Source organism: Staurois parvus, unplaced genomic scaffold (genome assembly GCF_062004578.1).
Source record: "Staurois parvus isolate SC_StPar_1 unplaced genomic scaffold, SC_StPar_1.0 ptg000086l, whole genome shotgun sequence".
In the NCBI taxonomy this organism is placed as follows: Eukaryota; Metazoa; Chordata; class Amphibia; order Anura; family Ranidae; genus Staurois; species Staurois parvus.
The window spans coordinates 9,166,816-9,186,517 of NW_028317882.1; the positions used below are offsets into that span (position 1 = coordinate 9,166,816).

At 44.0% G+C, this 19,702-nt stretch overlaps 2 protein-coding genes across 2 annotated transcripts in view; both read left to right on the forward strand.

Moving 5' to 3' along the window:
• The window catches only part of LOC149468512 (uncharacterized), a 267,370-nt gene that overhangs the window by 196,616 nt on the left and 51,052 nt on the right, over window positions 1-19,702 (forward strand). The window lies entirely within an intron of this gene.
• JUND (JunD proto-oncogene, AP-1 transcription factor subunit) lies at window positions 1,339-3,894 on the forward strand. The gene has a single exon (XM_089670022.1). It carries the CDS (start codon window positions 1,854-1,856, stop codon window positions 2,745-2,747), a length of 894 nt encoding a protein of 297 aa, XP_089526148.1. The 5' UTR covers window positions 1,339-1,853; the 3' UTR covers window positions 2,748-3,894.

The window sequence follows — 19,702 nt, forward strand, 5'->3', positions numbered from 1 at the left end:
AGGGAAATGCCGGTTATCGACATTTCTCTCCTCACAAGCTGTCACGCTGACAGCTCAAGAGGAGAGGAGAGCCAGTAATTGACGTCCCTCAGAAGGGACATGTACACTGATCATCAGGGCACTGATGATCAGTGTGCCTTGATGATCTGTGTAGCCCAAGCAGTGCCAGCTGTCAGTGTCCATCAGTGCCAGCTGTCAGTGCTCATCCATGCCACCTGCCAGTGCCCATCAGTGTCACATCAATGCCACATATCAGTGCCTACCAGTGCACATCAATGCCACATATCAGTGCCCATCTGAGCTGCCTTTCAGTGTCACCTATCAGTGCCAGTCAGTGCCACCTATCAATGCCAGTCAGTGTCGCCTATCAGTGTGCATCAGTGCTGCCTATCAGTGCCACCTGTCAGTCCCATATATGAGTGCTGCCTTTCAGTGACCATCAGTGATGCCTGTCAATGCCCATCAGTGCCACCTACCAGTGCCTCATCATTAGTGCCACCTATCAGTGTCCATCAGTGCAGCCTATCAGTGCCCATCAGTGCAGCTTCATTAGCACACATCAGTGAAGGAGAAAAATCACTTATTTACAAAATGTTATAACAAAAACTAAGAAAAAACTTTTTTTTCAAAATTTTCAGTGGTTTTTGGTTTACGAAAAATAAAAAACCCAGAGGTGAATAAATACCACCAAAATAAAGCTCTGTCACAAAAAAATGATAAAAATTTCATATGGGTACAATGTTGCATGACCGCGCAATTGTCATTTAAAGTGCAACAACGCTGAAAGCTGGAAATTGGCCTGGGCAGGAAGGGGGTATAAGTGCCCTGTAGGCTAGTGCTTAATAAACGTGAAATGCTAGTAACTGATTGTGTATGACTGCACCATGCGTATTAGTATTCCTTATCCAAAAAGTAGTGAAAGTGACCATTGTAAAGTGAACTACTTTCCTGCCCAGTGAGTTACCTTTCATGGGGATGCCTCATTACCTCTCTATATATGTCTCTAAACAAGAGTTTACCACAGCACAGTTGTTTCAGCTCTGACAAGCGCGCCACTCCCCATCCACGTGTCTAAAAATAACCTGTGACGTCCGTCAGCCCAGGCCAACTCATTTACAAAAGAAAAAGCCGGTCATGTGACTGCAGGCGGCTCGCCATTGGTCGAGCACTCCCACCCGGCGGCGAGTCGGTTAACGAATGACATCAACCCAGCCTGCCTCGCAGCGCGCTCGTCCCGCCCGATATGTAAAACAGGGAATGGCCGCACGTCATTTCTGACCAATGAGAGCGCGGCTAAGTGACATCATGTCCAAGGAAACCTTATATAAGTAAGTAGGGTGTCGCGTAGAGTTAGTGGCGCTTGAGAAGTCGGGTGCGGGCCGGTGCTGGGGGGACTGGTGGCGGAATAAGGAAGTGGCGGCCTCGTTGTTCGGCTCAGCAAGGAAACAAAGACTTTGTCCGGCAGCGGCGCCCACACCCTGGGAGTGAACTTTGCCTTGTGAACTTCTTCTCCTGCTAGTACACGAAGAAGAGGCAGCCATTGAGAGAGAAGACGGTAAAAGTTGTTGTGGCGCTCCCAGGGAGGGCTGTGTGTGTGTATGAGGAGGGGGAACACTACCTGCCAGGAAAGTGTGAGTGCCCTGTGACCAGCACACTGCTAACAAAGGCCGCCTGCCCCTTAAAGCGATACACACCTCTCCAAGAACAAAGACTCCTCTTCCCCAGGAGTGCAGGGGTACTGATCCTACGCCTGAAGGCAACAGATTACCAAGTTTGAGTCGTCCCTCGGCCTACAGATGGGTCTTCTTCAATTCTGCTCCCTCCAGCTTGTATCTAGACTGTCTTGAGGTATAATGGAAACACCTTTCTACCATGATGATGTGTTGAATGTGCACCCAGCTTACAGCTTCTATACTTTTGGCAGCATGATGAAGAAAGACCTCAACCTGAACCTAAACGACCAGGTAGTGGTCAACCTGAAACCTCTACGGGATGGGGATGGCCTTCTGACTTCTCCTGACCTTGGTCTGCTAAAGCTAGCTTCTCCAGAACTGGAGAGACTGATTATTCAATCCAATGGCCTGGTTACCACTACACCTACTACCAGCCAGTTCCTGTACCCAAAGGTAGCTAGCGAAGAGCAAGAGTTTGCCGAAGGATTTGTAAAAGCACTAGAGGACCTTCACAAACAGAATCAACTTGGTGTCCCAACCACAGGAGTGGATTTAAGTTCAGTGCCTTCAGGTGGAAGTCTTCAGCCTCCCCCACCTTCTGATGCTCCTATCTATGCCAACCTCAGCAGCTATTCTACTGGGACAATGGGCACCACTGTTAACTACAGCACTGACACAGTACCCTATCCTCCTCCTCCGTCTGGGTTGGCGCAACAGCCTGCCCCACCTCCACCTCGAATGCAGACCCTCAAGGATGAACCTCAGATTGTGCCTGAGGTTGCAAGTTTTGGGGAAAGTCCACCAATGTCCCCTATAGATATGGACACTCAAGAGAGAATAAAGGCCGAAAGAAAAAGATTAAGAAACAGAATAGCTGCTTCTAAATGCAGGAAGAGGAAACTAGAGAGAATCTCCAGGCTGGAAGAAAAGGTGAAAAGCCTTAAAAATCAAAATACAGAGTTGGCATCTACTGCTAACCTCTTGAGAGAACAGGTGGCCCAGCTCAAGCAAAAGGTCATGAGTCATGTCAATAGTGGCTGCCAACTCCTTCCTCAACAAGTCCAAGCTTACTAAACTTTGGTTTATATATCTGCATCAATTGAGCAACTCCATTCCAAAAGAAAAGGCTCTCTTGCCAAATAGTGGGTTGTCCTGGCACCGTACCATTTTATACCTTACAGGATCAAAGACACAGCCAAAGACTTTGCTGGACTAGACCTTTAACGACCATTCTGCTTCCGCAACTGTCAATTGATGGATCTTCAAGCTCTACAGTTGCATTTTAGAAGATAAAAGGTGAAGATTATTGGGGCCTTAACATTTTGAAGCAGATTACAGACTGTAGATGTTTTGGTTAACCCTTTTCTAGAGTTAAGTGTCACATTATTGCAGCAAGTACTTTTTGCCATCACTAGGGTAGAAGGAAATGGGACTTAAATGGTCATTCCACTCAAAAGCGATACTTTAGATATAGGTGGAATCTGGTGGGGAAGAGTCATTTGCTGCCTACTTATCTCTGGGGACTGATGGTCTCCGTTCCCACTCTTCCTTTTGCATTCTCAGTTATTTAAAATAATTATATTACAAGGAGAGACTGCAGCAGTTCTGCAGACATGGGAACTCAAATCTTGCAGAGTCCTTTAGAACCTATGGCTTAGAACACTTCAGCTTCTGCAAGAACCTGCAAATGTCTCTTTTGGGAAGACTGACTTTTTTGGTGTAAAGCATCTCCAAGGAACACAATATTTTTGACAACGTAATGTTTACAGTACCTCACTGTTGATGTGCAGTGTTTTATATTTAAAGTGTAAAATCTGTAAAAGACAAACTTGGTCAGTTAATAATGCCAAGTGCAATTACTGCTGATTTACTTGTATACTGCCTTAATTGTTTACAAGGTTTTTAGAGCAGTGAGAAGCTAAGGGGGGTGGGGGGCTGGTAGTAATCCCTTTATCACTGAAGGCTTTGTAACATTGCTGATCACTCCTGTATTGGAGTAGTAAGTAGGACTGTGTTATAATTGCACATATTAGATGTCATTTGTAAAATAATGTAAATGTTATATTTTACAGATCTCGTTTTTTGTTTGAAGTGGTCAGTTTGCTATATTTATGTTATACTGGGAACAATATTTTTAATTTTCATTTTTTTACAATACATTCCAGTATATCCAGTATTTTAGTGCCCTTACGCACAATAAAATATTGTCCAAATGATAAAATTTGCCGCTGTGCCTAATGATGTAGACTTGTTTTTTTGTGTGTTTGGTCTGTGTAGTGAAGCTGTATCATAAAAATGATTTTATATGCTACTACAAAGTAGTAGATGCATACTTTGCTTGTATGCAGATATTTAGTCAGATGTTAAATATATCCTCAACAATAATTTAGGAACATTTTGGAGAATGTTCTGTGTACAGAAAGTACTATGGATGTGTTTTTGATCATGCTTAACCTGTTCCCTGCCAGTACCAATAGATTATTAATCCTAACTTGCACTATTAAATGTTCTTAGTTTAGTGCAGTGTTGGTCATTTCAGTGACCATGAGCTTTGCACTCACCATTATGTGTTTTGGTGGCTGGGCAGTTGTCAGTCACATTCTAAGATACCAGAAAACAAAACGTCTCCTGTTGGGACACTGAACCAAAAAAATTGTCCTTATTTGTATGACATATTGTAAAGGATTGCTTATTACAATTTTTGCCCAGTGTAAATAAGATGATCAGCACACTAGCTTGTGCCTGATATATTCACACACCTCTACCGTGAACAGGATTGATCAGGCAAGCTGGGAAACCTGTGATTACTACTGTTCCTTATAATAAGCAGGTCCTAGAGCTGCCATTCTGCAGCTCAATCATGTTGCACCCTCCCCTCTTCATTGACATGAGCTTCAGTACACCTGTGGGTACTTCAGAGGAGGATATTTATAAATTCTATTTATACTGCCAAGTGCAATTACTGCTGAATTACTTGCGTGCTGATTTGTTTACAAGATTTTTAGAGCAGTGAGGCAGATTTTTAGGCTTCAATCACATATGTGCAAGCAGGTCATGGGTAGAGCAGCCTATACATTTCAATGAGCTGCCCTACCCATGAGAAATGCAGAGAAACACCCTGCCCTTTTTTTTTTTTTTTTTTGTTCTTTAGAAATTACACCACACTGAATCAGATGGTGCTGCAGCACCATGCAGTTTAGCATGCACAAAGTTGCACTGTAGCTGCTAATGCATGGGAATGCTGTTAAGAAATAATGGCACTCCAGTGCATCTGCTAAAGTGAAGTGAAATTTTTCTGTGGATCGAGAATGTGTGCAATTTTTCCACGTTCCCCACTTGCAAAGATGTGAGTCTAACCTTATTATAAGCTTACAGATTTGTACACTTTTGGCTCTGCTGCTCTGAAGTAGCACTATAACAAAATGACACCTGTTCCTCACCACTTCCTAAATGTACATACGTTTAAATAGAAATCTGTATAGTCTGCAATACTAAATCTGTCCAAGGCCTTTGCTAAACTGTCTTGAGCCGCATGGGCACCTGGGGCCCTAAAATATAATAATGGAGGCATGTCTCCACATGGAATCCACAGGGGCCGTGTACAGCCTCCCATAGAAATCAATGACTGTAGACAGGTATATGCTGGTGCTTGCCTAAGTAGTAAGACAGTCTGCACTCAGGCAGGAAGGAATGTGTGGATTTAGAGAGGCACTATCACATACCCCATACAGCCATTGATTTCTATGGGCAACTGAATGCAGCGCTTGTGGCTTCCATGAGGGAAATCTGGCCCCAGGAACCCAGGTGAATGATTGACTCCTCCCAGGAATAAAGGCACAGGTAGTCACAAATGCACACACTTTGTTAAAGAAAAAGCAGCCTGAGTTGTAACCTATATGTGTCTAATATTGTTAATAATTTGTTAAACATCACTCTATAAACTAACAAGTCATATGCCCTTTCAGTAGCTCAGCAGGTGCCAATGAAATGGCTAAGTTAAAAGTTGACTTTGCATAGATAACCATGTGGCGCTGGCCAGTTTTGCTATTTGGTCATTTAGGCACTAAACATCCCATTTTAAAAATGGGAAGGGGGAATGTTTTCTCAACTGCTTATGAAAACTGAGGGGCTAGCTACAAATTGCATGTGGTGTTATTACAAAAATTATTCTGTCAGCCAATACCTACAGTTCCTAAAATATATATATATATATATATAATCTGCAACTCCCATTTTCTCTCGTGACACATTGCAAAGAATGGGTTGATGGTAATCTGATGTCAATCATGTGTATAGTATCCTTTTATTTGATGGCTGTAACTGAATGATGTAGTCAAGGATTACTTACATTTTAATGTAGAGAGGTGCATCGCTGCTGTGATTGGATTTCAAAGCAGTCACAGGATGAGAAGCCTGGTCTACTGCCTCCCAAATCAGAAGCAGTGACCTAGAGCTGTCAGTGACAGCTGGGTAGGTGTGTTGTAAGCATGCATTTAGCTAACTGCACTCCCTTGGCACTCTGGTCTCTGCTCCAGCAACCTGAAAATCCATGATAACAGTAAGGTATTTGCCGCTTCCCTCCCCACAAAAACCACACTCTTGCAGGTCTTTAGTTTGACAATTAGTTACTTAGGCATTGTAGGAGAAGGAGTGTCACCGTGTGCCTGATACCAATGAGTGTTAGATTGTGGAAGTGCTAAAGTGGCAGATCAATGCATTTTGGGAGTGTGGTTAAAGAGTGGAATTCCAGGAAAATTGCTAAACACATGGTTACAATATATTTAAGTGGTTCTAAGAGCAGAACATTTTCTTTTTTTTTTTTTCCCTAATGCATTCTCTGCAGTTAGGATTAACAACCTTCTGGATGCAGCTTCCCCTGCCAGCCCCCCCCATACTTTCCTCATCTCGATCCAGTGATGTGCATGAGTGCAGAGGCTCTCTGCCTCCTCTTTAGCAGAAACACACCAGTGGTAACCATTGGCTCTCGCTGCTGTAGGTCACAGCTGGGGATGAGGGGGTGCACTGTGTCTTATGAACACGCACAGCGGGGCCCACGAGCACACACGCACGAGTACTGCCATATTGCTTGCTATGGAGGCACTCGGGGGGACTTGAGAAGGATCAGAGCTGCTCTGTGCACAGCCATTGCTCAGAGCAGGTAAGTATACCATGTTATTTTTTAAAAAAATAAAAAGTTAAACCTCTACAATCAATCACTTGTACCTTTGCCTGATACACCCTACCACTGTGAATTTGTTTTTGAAAACAAAAAAACCAAGTTATTTAAAGGCTCATTCACACCAGCAACATTTCATTATTTTGACATGCAGAGCTTTGGCATAGTGCCATTTATTGTGAATGACACCCCAACGTTTCTTGCGACCAAAGTATTGATGTGTTGGCTAGAAACATGAAACAATTTTAACTGTCTTGGACTTTTCATGGTAATTTTAAAACCAGTTCCGGAACACTGGAAATATTTATTTTACTTGTATAAACTAGTACAAAAGTCACCATACATAAAATGTGGGATACCCTTTCTTCATTAAGGTCATAATAATATAAAATTAGACAAAACACTAATGAAATAAAGATGGCAATTTGTATGCCCCATACAAATGCTTTTCAATATGATCTTTTTGATAGCAAGCACACTGAAACAATAATAAACCCAACGAGAGTAATTCATTCCTTTTTATAACAGGTAAAGTTGTTTAGTGATTTTTTTTTTTTTTTTTAACAGCACTAAGGTCTCTACTTACCAATAATGAGGTGTGTCCTGGGTGTTGGTTAATATCACCAGCTGTGTATGTGACAGGCACTCAAACTGTCTATACCCACCCTTTTAACACCAAGCTGCTATTACAACCACAGCACTAGAAGATTACTGCTGCGGGGATGACTAGGGGCAGAAATCTGAGGATTTCAACTATAAACAGCAGTCATTAGCACACACTTCATTACTGTTTAAAAAATATATATATATAATGAAACTATAGCATTTAAATATGTCGGTTATAGTATTGTTTTGTTTTTAAACAAAACCGTTTACATCACAAAGTAAAATCCTACACTATTTCACTTACTTATTGTACTTAAATGATTCTGATAGAACTATTAAAGTGTTACTAAACCCACAACGGTAAAATAAAGTCTGTAGATGCAGTAAAGCATGCTTCATATACTCACTGTGGAACCTAAGGGGTTAATCCTTTCTTCTCTCTTGTTGAAATGACCACCTGATACAGACTGAATCTAGTCACATACATGTGATAAACACAAGGCCAATCAGCACTGTCCAGACAGAGGGTCAGGGGTTTCACATCCTCCTAGAGCAGAAAAAAAAAACTCCTACAAGCTTTAACCAGTGCTCTGCTGAAGTCACAAGACTGTTCTAACTGCTGATGAGAAAAGGCATGTAGCAGTTTATATTTAGTAAAATATATTGCATTTTCATGTTGTGTGTACTGTGGGAGACCAGATGTAGTGAATGCAGGGTCCTGGGTTTAGTATCACCTTAAATCTCTGTAGTATAATGGAGCTTGGCTTGTAGCATACAGACCACCATTTCTTTTCCTCTTTTCAAATCAACAAAAACTTTGTGTAGCATATTGGGTGCTATCAGTCTATTCCTTTTAACATAAGTCTCTTCTTCTGGGTCTAAAGCTTGGTACACACAGGCTTAAACTGGTCATTGCAGCAGGAACTGCACACTTTAGACCCATTAGTACAGCTGTTTCTTCTACAGAAGCTGGTCTTATGACCAGCTTCTGTCGAACGGACATGCTGGAAAACCATCATCCAATCAGCTCTGGTAAGCAATGGCTGTGAGCGCTTATCCATGTGTTCTGGCAGGGAGGCAGTCCCGCTGTCAGAACAACGGCAAAGTGGGAAAAATTGTTGCACTAGCATCGCTAGTGTTAGTAGAGCGATCTCTGTTTACTTTCGTTCACCATGCTGGGTTGAACAAAGAAAACCTCTAGTGTGTACCTAGCTTATGTCAAGTCACCTCTATGACTAAGGCTGGGTTCACATTTGTGCAGTGTGCTTTCGGTGTGTTACCATTGAAATCTATAATATGTGTTTTGATGAAAGTGTATAAAAAATGCAGCAAGCAGGACTTTTTCACACCGTACCTGAAACACATGTATAACACACAAGTGTGATTAGGGCCTAAGCCCTGGGCAGGGTGATACACATCGCTGGAGTAGTACAGTCTTACAGGACCTAAACTACCGTATGAACAATAAAACATTTTATGTGAAAAGAGGAAAAAGGATTTAGTGGCGGTGCAGTCTCTACTGTATATATTGCAGAAGGCGATGAGAAAATGGATAAATTCTGCTGTGACCATTAGCCCGTGGTTGGCAGTGTAGCCAGAAGTTACCATAAGCCATACCTTCTTAGAAACTGGTTGAAAAGATGAACATGGAAGTCCTGAAAATAAAAGAAATAGACTGGACCAGGAGGAGACGGGGCTGGCACAAAAGGTGAGTACATGTTCAGCAGTTAAAGCCCAACTCTGGGCTCTAGGCTGGTGACGGAACACACAGGGGTTTATTTACTAAAACTGGAGAGTGCAAAATCAGGTGCATTTTTGCATAGAAACCAGACAGCTACCATGTTTTATTGCCAAAGCTTAATTGAACAAGCTGAGGTTAGAAGCTGATTGACTACCATGCACAGGTCCACCAGATTCTGGGTGAACCAGCTTTGGTAAATCTCCCCGACAGAGTTTTTCTCTAGCAGCGCATTCCTTAGTGATGCAGAATGAATCTGTACTCTGTATAATTACGGTTAAAATCTGAAGCATGGCAACTAATCGGCTTGCTCAGTTAAGCTTTAAAAATAAAAGCTGTAAGTTGATTGGGTGCACTATACATGTGCTCCAGATTCTGGTTGCTCCAGTTTTGGTGTGTGTGTAGCTGTGGTCACACTGCCATGGTGCATGATGCCCCCCTCTAGTGGAAAAACTGAATTACTGCAAGGGGCAGCTCCAAACTGAAGGTAAGAATTGTGGCAAAAAAAAAAGATTTTTTTTTTTCCCTTTCACTGCAGCGGGAGGAAATAATACAAAAAGTAGTCAAATTCTTGAGTTGGGTTTGAATTACTTCCACAGTGCACACACTTTAAAGAGAGCTAGTTATGACTAAAACCCCTTTCAGATTTTTTGCAACATTGTGTAACATTGGGGATGTTTCCCTTCATTTCTCATGTAGATACAGGAAGTAAAAGGAATTCTCTTCAAAAGTAAGGGGGTTCATCTCTTAGACAGCTGGCACTGGTACTAGTTACTAGAGATGAGCGTGGGCATCTTCCTAACTCATCTCTAACCCAAACTCACTGAGGACTAGGTCATTCCATGTGAGTGGTGAGATAATGAATGGCCTAGACCACAGCTTATTGGAGTACATAAAAGCAGGAGTTTAGAGGATGCCTGAGCGAATCTCTACTATTAAAAGATTTCACCTCTAATGCTGTTCAACACAAAACTTTGGATTTTGACAGTGATCAGTGGGACAAATAGAGAGGGAGATTCTCCCCAAAGGAGACACCTACAGCATTAAAAATAAATAACCAAAACCCTCATCACTCTATCCAAAATCAGAGAAAAAAGTAATACCTTTACAAACATTTTAAAGTGATATTAAAGCGGAGTTCCACTCATACTGTCAAAAAATAAAAGTCAGCAGCCACTTACCTGTCCCGTGATGTGTCCCCCGCAGCCCATTTCACCTGCCGTCCTGGATTCCTGGAGGCCAGCATCTTCAGTGTGGGCACCCGGCTGTGACTGCTTACGGCTTCACAGCCGGGTACCCACTGCGCATGCGCGAGTAGCACTACTCTTCATGAATGGTCCTGTAGTCTTCTGGGACCTGTCACGTGTCCCAGAAGACTACGGGGAGGGAAGGAGGGAGAGCACCTTCTGTTTCCGATTGCCTAGGTCGGGTGTCGGCAGCCCGCGGCTCCTTTTCACCTTTGCTGCGGCTCCGGAGCACACTGCCCACCAGGTGACAGGCAATAGGGTTGCCGTAGCTACTCAACGTGGTTCAGCTCCGCCTCGCCACAAGTACAGTGCCTGGTGACGTCAGGCCGCCTGTGTGCGAGGGGGAGGAGTGACAGAGCCGAAACCAGCGTGAGCTAGCGTTGCATGAGCGTGAAGAAGAACACAGCACTGCGCGGGAGTGAAGAACAAAAAAGGTAAGTTAATTTAACGTTTTCTATGAAAAGTAGTTCTGAGGGGGTTCAAAAAATATTAATAGAAAAGTGACAATAATATAATATATTTATAATTTGGATTACATTGGGCCCTCATATTTACCTAAGGCTATGATTGTGATTATGACGATACACTGTGGCCCTGATTAACCCTTTGCTTACTGGGTCCTTAAACCCCCTTCATGACCAGAGCGCTTTTTGCGATTTTGACATTGTTAGGTGAAAAAGTTCTTTTTTTCTTCTGATTGATAGCTAACTGCACGATCCTGTATATAGCATTAAGGTAAGAAACAATATATGCAGTGTCGGATTTGTTTTAAATGTTGCAATGGTTTTGCGGCTCCCAGTCTTTTTCCCTTCGGAAACGGGTCCAAGTGGCTCTTTATGTCTTAAAGGTTGCAGACCCCTGGCCTAGGTGGTCCGACCGCAATTGGGAGCTGGTACCTGTCAAATTTGGGTACCCGCCACCCAAAGGTGCCAGTCCTTAATGGGGAGTGGGGAAACAGTCCTTAAAGCGGAACTTCCCCTTTTGGGTGGAGCTACGCTTTAAACCCCTTTATTATTTCAGCATATGAGGTCCACACTTACAGTAGATGGACGTTTTGTAAAAAGAAAAAAAAAAAAAACATTTCCTTCATGTCCAGCTGGTGCTCAAACAATTGGCTGCTAAGAAAACAGCTGCTTATGTGCACTTCTGTCCAGGACCTGAACCTGTCCATAGGTACATAGCCGGCGAGCTATGCCCCTGCATCCTCCTCCTCCCAGCAACTTAGCTAACAGCAGCAGGAGACTATCGCTACTCTACAACCTTGGAAATTCTGAGAACTATGCGGATCATCCTGGACAAAATGACGGGCAAGGGACAGCAGGTGTTTGTGGATGGGAGCAAGAAAGGTATCAGGATGTATTCCAGAAAACTACAGACCAGATAGCCTAACCCTAACCTAATATATAAGATTTTTGAGGAAATAATATGGGACTTATAATACCTTTGGTCTTTCGTAATACCTTTATACATAACATTTGCACTAGTCTTGTCAAACCAACCTGTTATCGTTCAGTGAAGCACATGAGAAATTCGATGGTCACATAATAGCCAATCACTAGCAGAAGAGTCTGTTAAAAAAAAATAAAAAGATACAATTGTTAGATAAGGGCTTGATCTGGGTTAGTGTCTGTGTTTTAGGTAAAGAAAAATATATATATATATTTTTGATATTGGGCCAATTTTCCTATGATAAAACAAAAAAAAAACAAAAATCAGGAGATATCATTAATGTTTACTACCAAATGAAGGCTCCGGTTTGCCCTGACAAAACATGGTGTAATTCACCTGGGGTTCCTCAAAAATGTTGCTTCCCTTTAACTCTTTCACTGCCAGGTCTGTACGGTGTACAGACCTACAGCACTGCTTCCTGTAGGCCTACATTCCTCCTCTGCTATAAGCTCATAGCCACTTCAGTAGCAGAAATGTTCAGAAGTCTGCTGAATTAACAAGCCGCTGATCAGAGCTATTCACCTAAAATGAGCCCCCCCCCCCTTGATACCTCCGCCATCTTTTACCAGCCCATCTGCTGCTTCCTCCTCTACTGCAGTCCCTAAAATGCCCACCCCCATCTGTCTCCTGCCTTCACACCTGCCCCCCAGGAGAAATCCTCACTCCTACCATCAGCGCTCCTTACCAGCATGGATCTTTGTGGATCCTATGCAACTGCCGGCATCCCTCTGCTGCCACTCCCGCAGGAAATTGCACACAAAATCCCTTTCTCTGTCTCAAAAAAAAACACATTAGGGGTCTCTCCAGAGCCCCCCCCCCCAAAAAAAAAATATAAAATATTTAAAAAAAATAAAATACCACTTGTAAAACATTCTAAAAAAAAAAAAAACCTAGTAAAGGTAGATTTAGATTTGCGTTTAAATCTCCCTTGCCGCTGAAGCCCGATCCATGTTCAGTTCGCACTCCGGAGGCTACTGACAGGCAGTGAGGAAGCGATTCTATGCCTACTCACAACCTGTTTTAACCCCATTTTTGCTGACAAATGCGCTACAACCACATGAAGTGTTCAGAAGGCGGCGTCGCTACAGGTCAGGTCAGCTGTGCTGTAGGCGCACAGCAAAGCATCACAGCTGCAGCATTTAACCACTTGCCGCACAATCACAAACCTGGTACATTATTGCGCTTCAAGTGGTTGTACCACCTTTTAGGGCCAGCGGTCATCTCTGTCGTAATAGCAATTGGAGCGGCTAAGTAGCATCATAATTAGCAGCATTCTAAAACATTAAAAAATATTCAAAAATATTAAACAACCAGAGTGGAACAACAACTGCTTTAAAATTTACTCCTTCAGGTCATTTTGCTTGCGACTATAAGATCCTATGGGACAGCAAACCCTTTCAATAATCTATATTCAGATACATATATGTTGTTGCAATGGTTATAGCCATTATCATTTATAGGTATTGACTAACTACATTAATAAAGTAGCAACCACCATCCAAGCCAGCTGGAGAGGTTACCTAACTAGGAAAAAGTAAAAAGAAAGCAAAAAAACAAAAAACTGTATCAAGGAGACTAGATCTGCAAATGCAGATTTGTGGATGGGGGGGGGGGGGATTGCAGTGACTGGGGGGGTGCTGCTGGGGTGCGCCCAATTTTAGTGTTGCCTAGGGCTAAAATATACACCTCTTCCTTGGGTCAGCTGATAGCTTCCCATGGTTTTCAATATCATTTCTATGCTGATGACACACAAATCTATCTCTCTACTCCTCAACTCACCCCATCAGTTTCCTCACGTTTCACCGATTTACTAACAGACATATCAGACTGGATGTCACACCACTTCCTAAAACTCAATCTATCCAAAACTGAGCTCATAGTATTTCCTCCCCCAGGTGCCTCTTCCCCTGATTTCTCGGTCAGGATCAATAGCACCACGATCAACCCAGCCCTGCAAACCAGAGTGCTAGGGGTAGCCCTGGATTCTGAACTATCCTTTCAGGCCCACATCCAATCACTGTCCAAATCATGCCACCTCAACCTCCAACATCTCCAGAATACGCCTCTTTTTAACCAGTGATACCACATAGCTCCTAATTCACTCCCTAGTTATCTCTCACCCCGACTACTGCAACTCCCTCTTCATTGGCTTACCTTTACATACTGTAGGCTATCCCCCCTCCAGTCCATCATTAATACTGCTACCAGGCTCATCACCTTACCAACCGTTCAGTGTCTGCTACCCCTCTCTGCCAATCCCTCCACTGGCTTCCACTCGCCCAACGAATAAAATTCAAAATACTAACAACTTCTTACAACTCTGCCCCCAGCTACATCACCAACCTGGTCTCAAAATATCAATCAAACCAGCCTCTCTTTGATCCTCCCAAGACCAACTGCTCTCTAGTTCCCGTGTCACCTCCATCCATGTTTGCCTCCAGGACCTCTCCCAAGCTTTCCCCATACTATGGAACTCCCTACCCCAATCTGTCCGACTATCTCCTAATCTATCCACCTTTTAGACGATCCCTGAAAATTGTTCTCTTTAAAAGAAGCCTATCCTGCTTCTAATTGGTAAACTGTCTTTTATTTCCTCCATCAGCTCATCCCCCACAGCTATTACCTTTTGTATCAGTCAACCCTTCCTCCTAGATTGTAAGCTCTAACGAGCAGGAATCTCTGTTTCCTCTTGTACCAAATTGTATTGTAACAGTAATGTCTACCTTCATTTTGTAAAGCACTGCGCAAACTGTTGGCGCTATATAAATCCTGTATAATAATAATTACATTGTAACTAGCTTATACAGACCTTCAGTCAAAAATAGGTAGAGGCACCCAATAATGATCTCATGCATAAACATGTAACAAGTACCCATAAAAAAACAAACTTACATATAGTCCATGGTGCTGGAAGATCCAGTCTAGCAGAGCAAAAACCTACACATCAGCAGACAATATAATGTAATTAAAAGACAATGGGAAATGTGAGGTACTAGAAAACTTAAGCCAGCCATAGATGGATTGAAATTTGGCGGTTTCAGCAGGAACCAGAAGAATTTCAATATACCTTTAGGCAGTCTGGTTGTACTGAAGTCGATCTATCAACCTGTGGTTGAAGGAAAGAAAATTGCACAATGTATGGCCCACCGTAGATCCAGCTTACACTGGTTTATATCAGCCTATTGGAATGCTTTAGGCACTTGCACTTTTAGCTGCCACTGCAGCATGCTGAATAAATCTTCATCTTGTACCTCCTGGGTGATTAGATGCCTTTAGGACACCTTATTGAAACTGCTAATCTCCTCAAAGTTTCACACATGATTCTTCCAAATCTCAGAACATCTTTATTGAAACTTAGGTGAGTTATTTCCAGCAAGTCATCGCTAAGAAGCTATGCAAGTTCCACACCTCAGGGTGCTTAATCACAAAGCAACATAATTACAGGTGTCGTGATAAAATAGTCATGGCAGCCAATCAGTAGAGGCAAATTACGGCTCTCAGTCACATGACAATTGCTACAAAACCATAGATAGCACATTTACAGGAACCATAAAAACACCAGCATCTACCCTCAACTGATTATATCACTATCTCGGATTTATAGTAACATATTTGTTAAAGCAAATGAAAGTGGCCATAAAAGGTCTCCTGCAAAAAAGAAAGTAAATACTTTCCTTGCTGCCCGCACAACCAAACACCACTCTAATTCAGAGAAATATTCACGTAAAGCCTCTTTAAAAACTGTCATAGATTTACTCTGCTGTAGATAATGTCCACTGTCATACCCTCCACATGCCTCTCCAGTACATACTTACCCTCATCATACACTCTACACTCTTCTCCTGTACATATTGTCCCCTGTCATACCCTCCACACCTCTTCTGTGCATACTGCCTGTAGGTAGGTTTCCTATGTATGTTAGCTAGATGGTGGCTGGCCCAGGCAGGGGAAGGGGTGAAACTATTCTGGTGCTGTTTGGGGGCTTTTTAGACCCAGTCTACCCACCCCGTGAGGTTTATATGGGGGGGAAGCTGGGTACAACTGGCCACCACCGCGTATGGTGCGTACAAAGGGTTAACTCATCATCAAGAGTAGAAGAGAGTGTCACTGTAACCAAGTACTGATGTAGAATGTTTCAGCAGCCTGTCGTAAAGCATGATACCTGGGTAAGGTGAGCTGTCCTTCGATAGCTAGATGTTCAGTGTTCTGGCTCCCTCCCCAGCGGTCGCTTTCCCAAAGCGACCAGGACAGAACCCAGGTTACAGAGACCTGCAGCCTAACAGCAAGGTATAGAGGAAAATGTAAGGAGTTAATGACAGCGTGCATGAGGTCCACGGTATGTGCTTGGCGAGACCCCATTTTGTCACTGGGAGTGAGGTAGCAGAGATACATTGGACAGGTGGAGAGGGCACGGGCTCAGCAGAATAACTCCTAAATGTAACAAGTTACAGTGGGGGTGAAGTGCTGCATCCCATGTCACTACACACGAAGATCTCTGTACAGTTAATTACTACACCTCTAAGTTGGTTGCCTCCTTTAAGGTTGCTTTCACCTGAACATAGCCTCTACCCAGTCCCATGTATTGGTGAGTGTGTGCTCACACAGAAAGGAGCAGAGCAACTGACCCCGCCCACTGGCTCGCTTGGCCCAAGAACCCTGTGAGCTTACAACCTAGAGGAGTTGGCAAGAATGCACCACTTCACACCATCCACATGCCTGCTGTCATATCCTCCACACTGCTCTCGTGTACACACTACTCCCCATTATACACACTACTTCCCATTATACACTACACACTACTCCCCTGTACACACTTCTACCCATTATACACTCCACACTCCTCTCCTGTACACACTGCTCCCCATTATACACTACACACTGCTCCCCTGTACACACTGCTCTCCATTATACACTCCACGCTCCTCTCCTGTACCTATTGCTCCCCATTATACACTCCATACTCCTTTCCTGTACACACTGCTCCCCTGTACACACTGCTCTCCATTATACACTCCACACTCCTCTCCTGTACACACTGCTGCTCCCCATTATACACTCCACACTCCTTTCCTGTACACATTGCTCTCCATTATACACTACACACAGCTCCCCTGTACACACTGCTCTCCATTATACACTCCACACTCCTCTCCTGTACACACTGCTCCCCATTATACACTCCACATTCTTCTCCTGTACACACTGCTTCCAATTATACACTCCACACTCCTCTCCTGTACACACTGCTCCCCCATTATACACTCCTCCCCATTATACACTGCTCCCCTGTACACACTGCTCTCCATTATACACTCCTCCCCTGTACACACTGCTCCCCATTATACACTACACACTGCTCCCCTGTACACACTGCTCCCCATTATACACTCCACACTGCTCTCCATTATACACTCCATACTCATTTCCTGTACACACTGCTCTCCATTATACACTCCACGCTCCTCTCCTGTACATATTGCTCCCCATTATACACTCCACACTGCTCTCCATTATACACTCCATACTCCTTTCCTGTACACACTGCTCCCCTGTACACGCTGCTCTCCATTATACACTCCACACTACTTTCCTGTACACACTGCTCCCCATTATACACTCCACATTCTTCTCCTGTACACACTGCTTCCAATTATACACTCCACACTCCTCTCCTGTACACACTGCTCCCCCATTATACACTCCTCCCCATTATACACTGCTCCCCTGTACACACTGCTCTCCATTATACACTCCTCCCCTGTACACACTGCTCCCCATTATACACTACACACTGCTCCCCTGTACACACTGCTCCCCATTATACACTCCACACTGCTCTCCATTATACACTCCATACTCATTTCCTGTACACACTGCTCTCCATTATACACTCCACGCTCCTCTCCTGTACATATTGCTCCCCATTATACACTCCACACTGCTCTCCATTATACACTCCATACTCCTTTCCTGTACACACTGCTCCCCTGTACACGCTGCTCTCCATTATACACTCCACACTACTTTCCTGTACACACTGCTCCCCATTATACACTACACACGGCTCCCCTGTACACACTGCTCTCCATTATACACTCCACACGGCTCCCCTGTACACACTGCTCTCCATTATACACTACACATTCCTCTCCTGTACACACTGCTCTCCATTATACACTACACATTCCTCTCCTGTACACACTGCTCTCCATTATACACTACACATTCCTCTCCTGTACACACTGCTCCCCTGTACACTCCACATTCCTCTCCTGTACACACTGCTCCCCTGTACACTCCACATTCTTCTCCTGTACACACTGCTTCCAATTATACACTACACACTCCTCTACTGTACACACTGCTCCCCCATTATACCCTGCTCCCCTGTACACACTGCTCCCCTGTACACACTGTTCCCCATTATACACTCCACACTCCTCTCCTGTACACACTGCTCTCCATTATACACTACACTCCTCCCCTGTACACACTGCTCCCCATTATACACTACACACTGCTCCCCTGTACACACTGCTCTCCATTATACACTCCACGCTCCTCTCCTGTACATATTGCTCCCCATTATACACTCCATACTCCTTTCCTGTACACACTGCTGCTCCCCATTATACACTCCACACTGCTCTCCATTATACTCTCCACACTCCTTTCCTTTACACACTGCTCTCCATTATACACTACACATTCCTTTCTTGTACACACTGCTCTCCATTATACACTCCTCTCCTGTACACACTGCTCCCCTGTACACTCCACATTCTTCTCCTGTACACACTGCTTCCAATTATACACTTCACACTCCTTTCCTGTACACACTGCTCCCCCATTATACACTCCTCCCCATTATACACTGCTCCCCTGTACACACTGCTCCTCATTATACACGCCACACTCCTTTCCTGTACACACTGCTCCCCCATTATACACGGCTCCCCCGTACACACTGCTCCCCATTATACACTCCACACTCCTCTCCTGTACACACTGCTCCCCATTATACACTGCTCCCCTGTACACACTGCTCTCCATTATACACTACACATGGCTCCCCTGTACACACTGCTCTCCATTATACACTCCACATTCCTTTCCTGTACACACTGCTCCCCATTATACACTACACACGGCTCCCCTGTACACACTGCTCCCCATTATACACTCCTCTCCTGTGCACACTTCTCCCCATTACACACTCCACACTTCTCCTGTGCACACTGCTCCCCATTATACACTCCACTCCTGTGCACACTGCTCCCCATTATACACTCCACACTTCTCCTGTACACACTGCTCCCCTGTACACACTGCTCCCCATTATACACTCCACACTTCTCCTGTGCACACTGCTCCCCATTATACACGCCACACTTCTCCTGTGCACACTGCTCCCCAATATACACTCCTCTCCTGTTCACACTGCTCCCCATTACACACTCCACACTTCTCCTGTGCACACTGCTCCCCATTATACACTCCACACTTCTCCTGTGCACACTGTTCCCCATTATACACTCCACACTTCTCCTGTACACACTGCTCCCCATTATACACTCCACACTTCTCCTGTGCACACTGCTCCCCATTATACACTCCACACTTCTCCTGTACACACTGCTCCCCATTATACACTCCACACTTCTCCTGTGCACACTGCTCCCCTTTATACACTCCACACTTCTCCTGTACACACTGCTCCCCATTATACACGCCACACTTCTCCTGTGCACACTGCTCCCCATTATACACTCCTCTCCTGTGCACACTGCTCCCCATTATACACTCCACACTT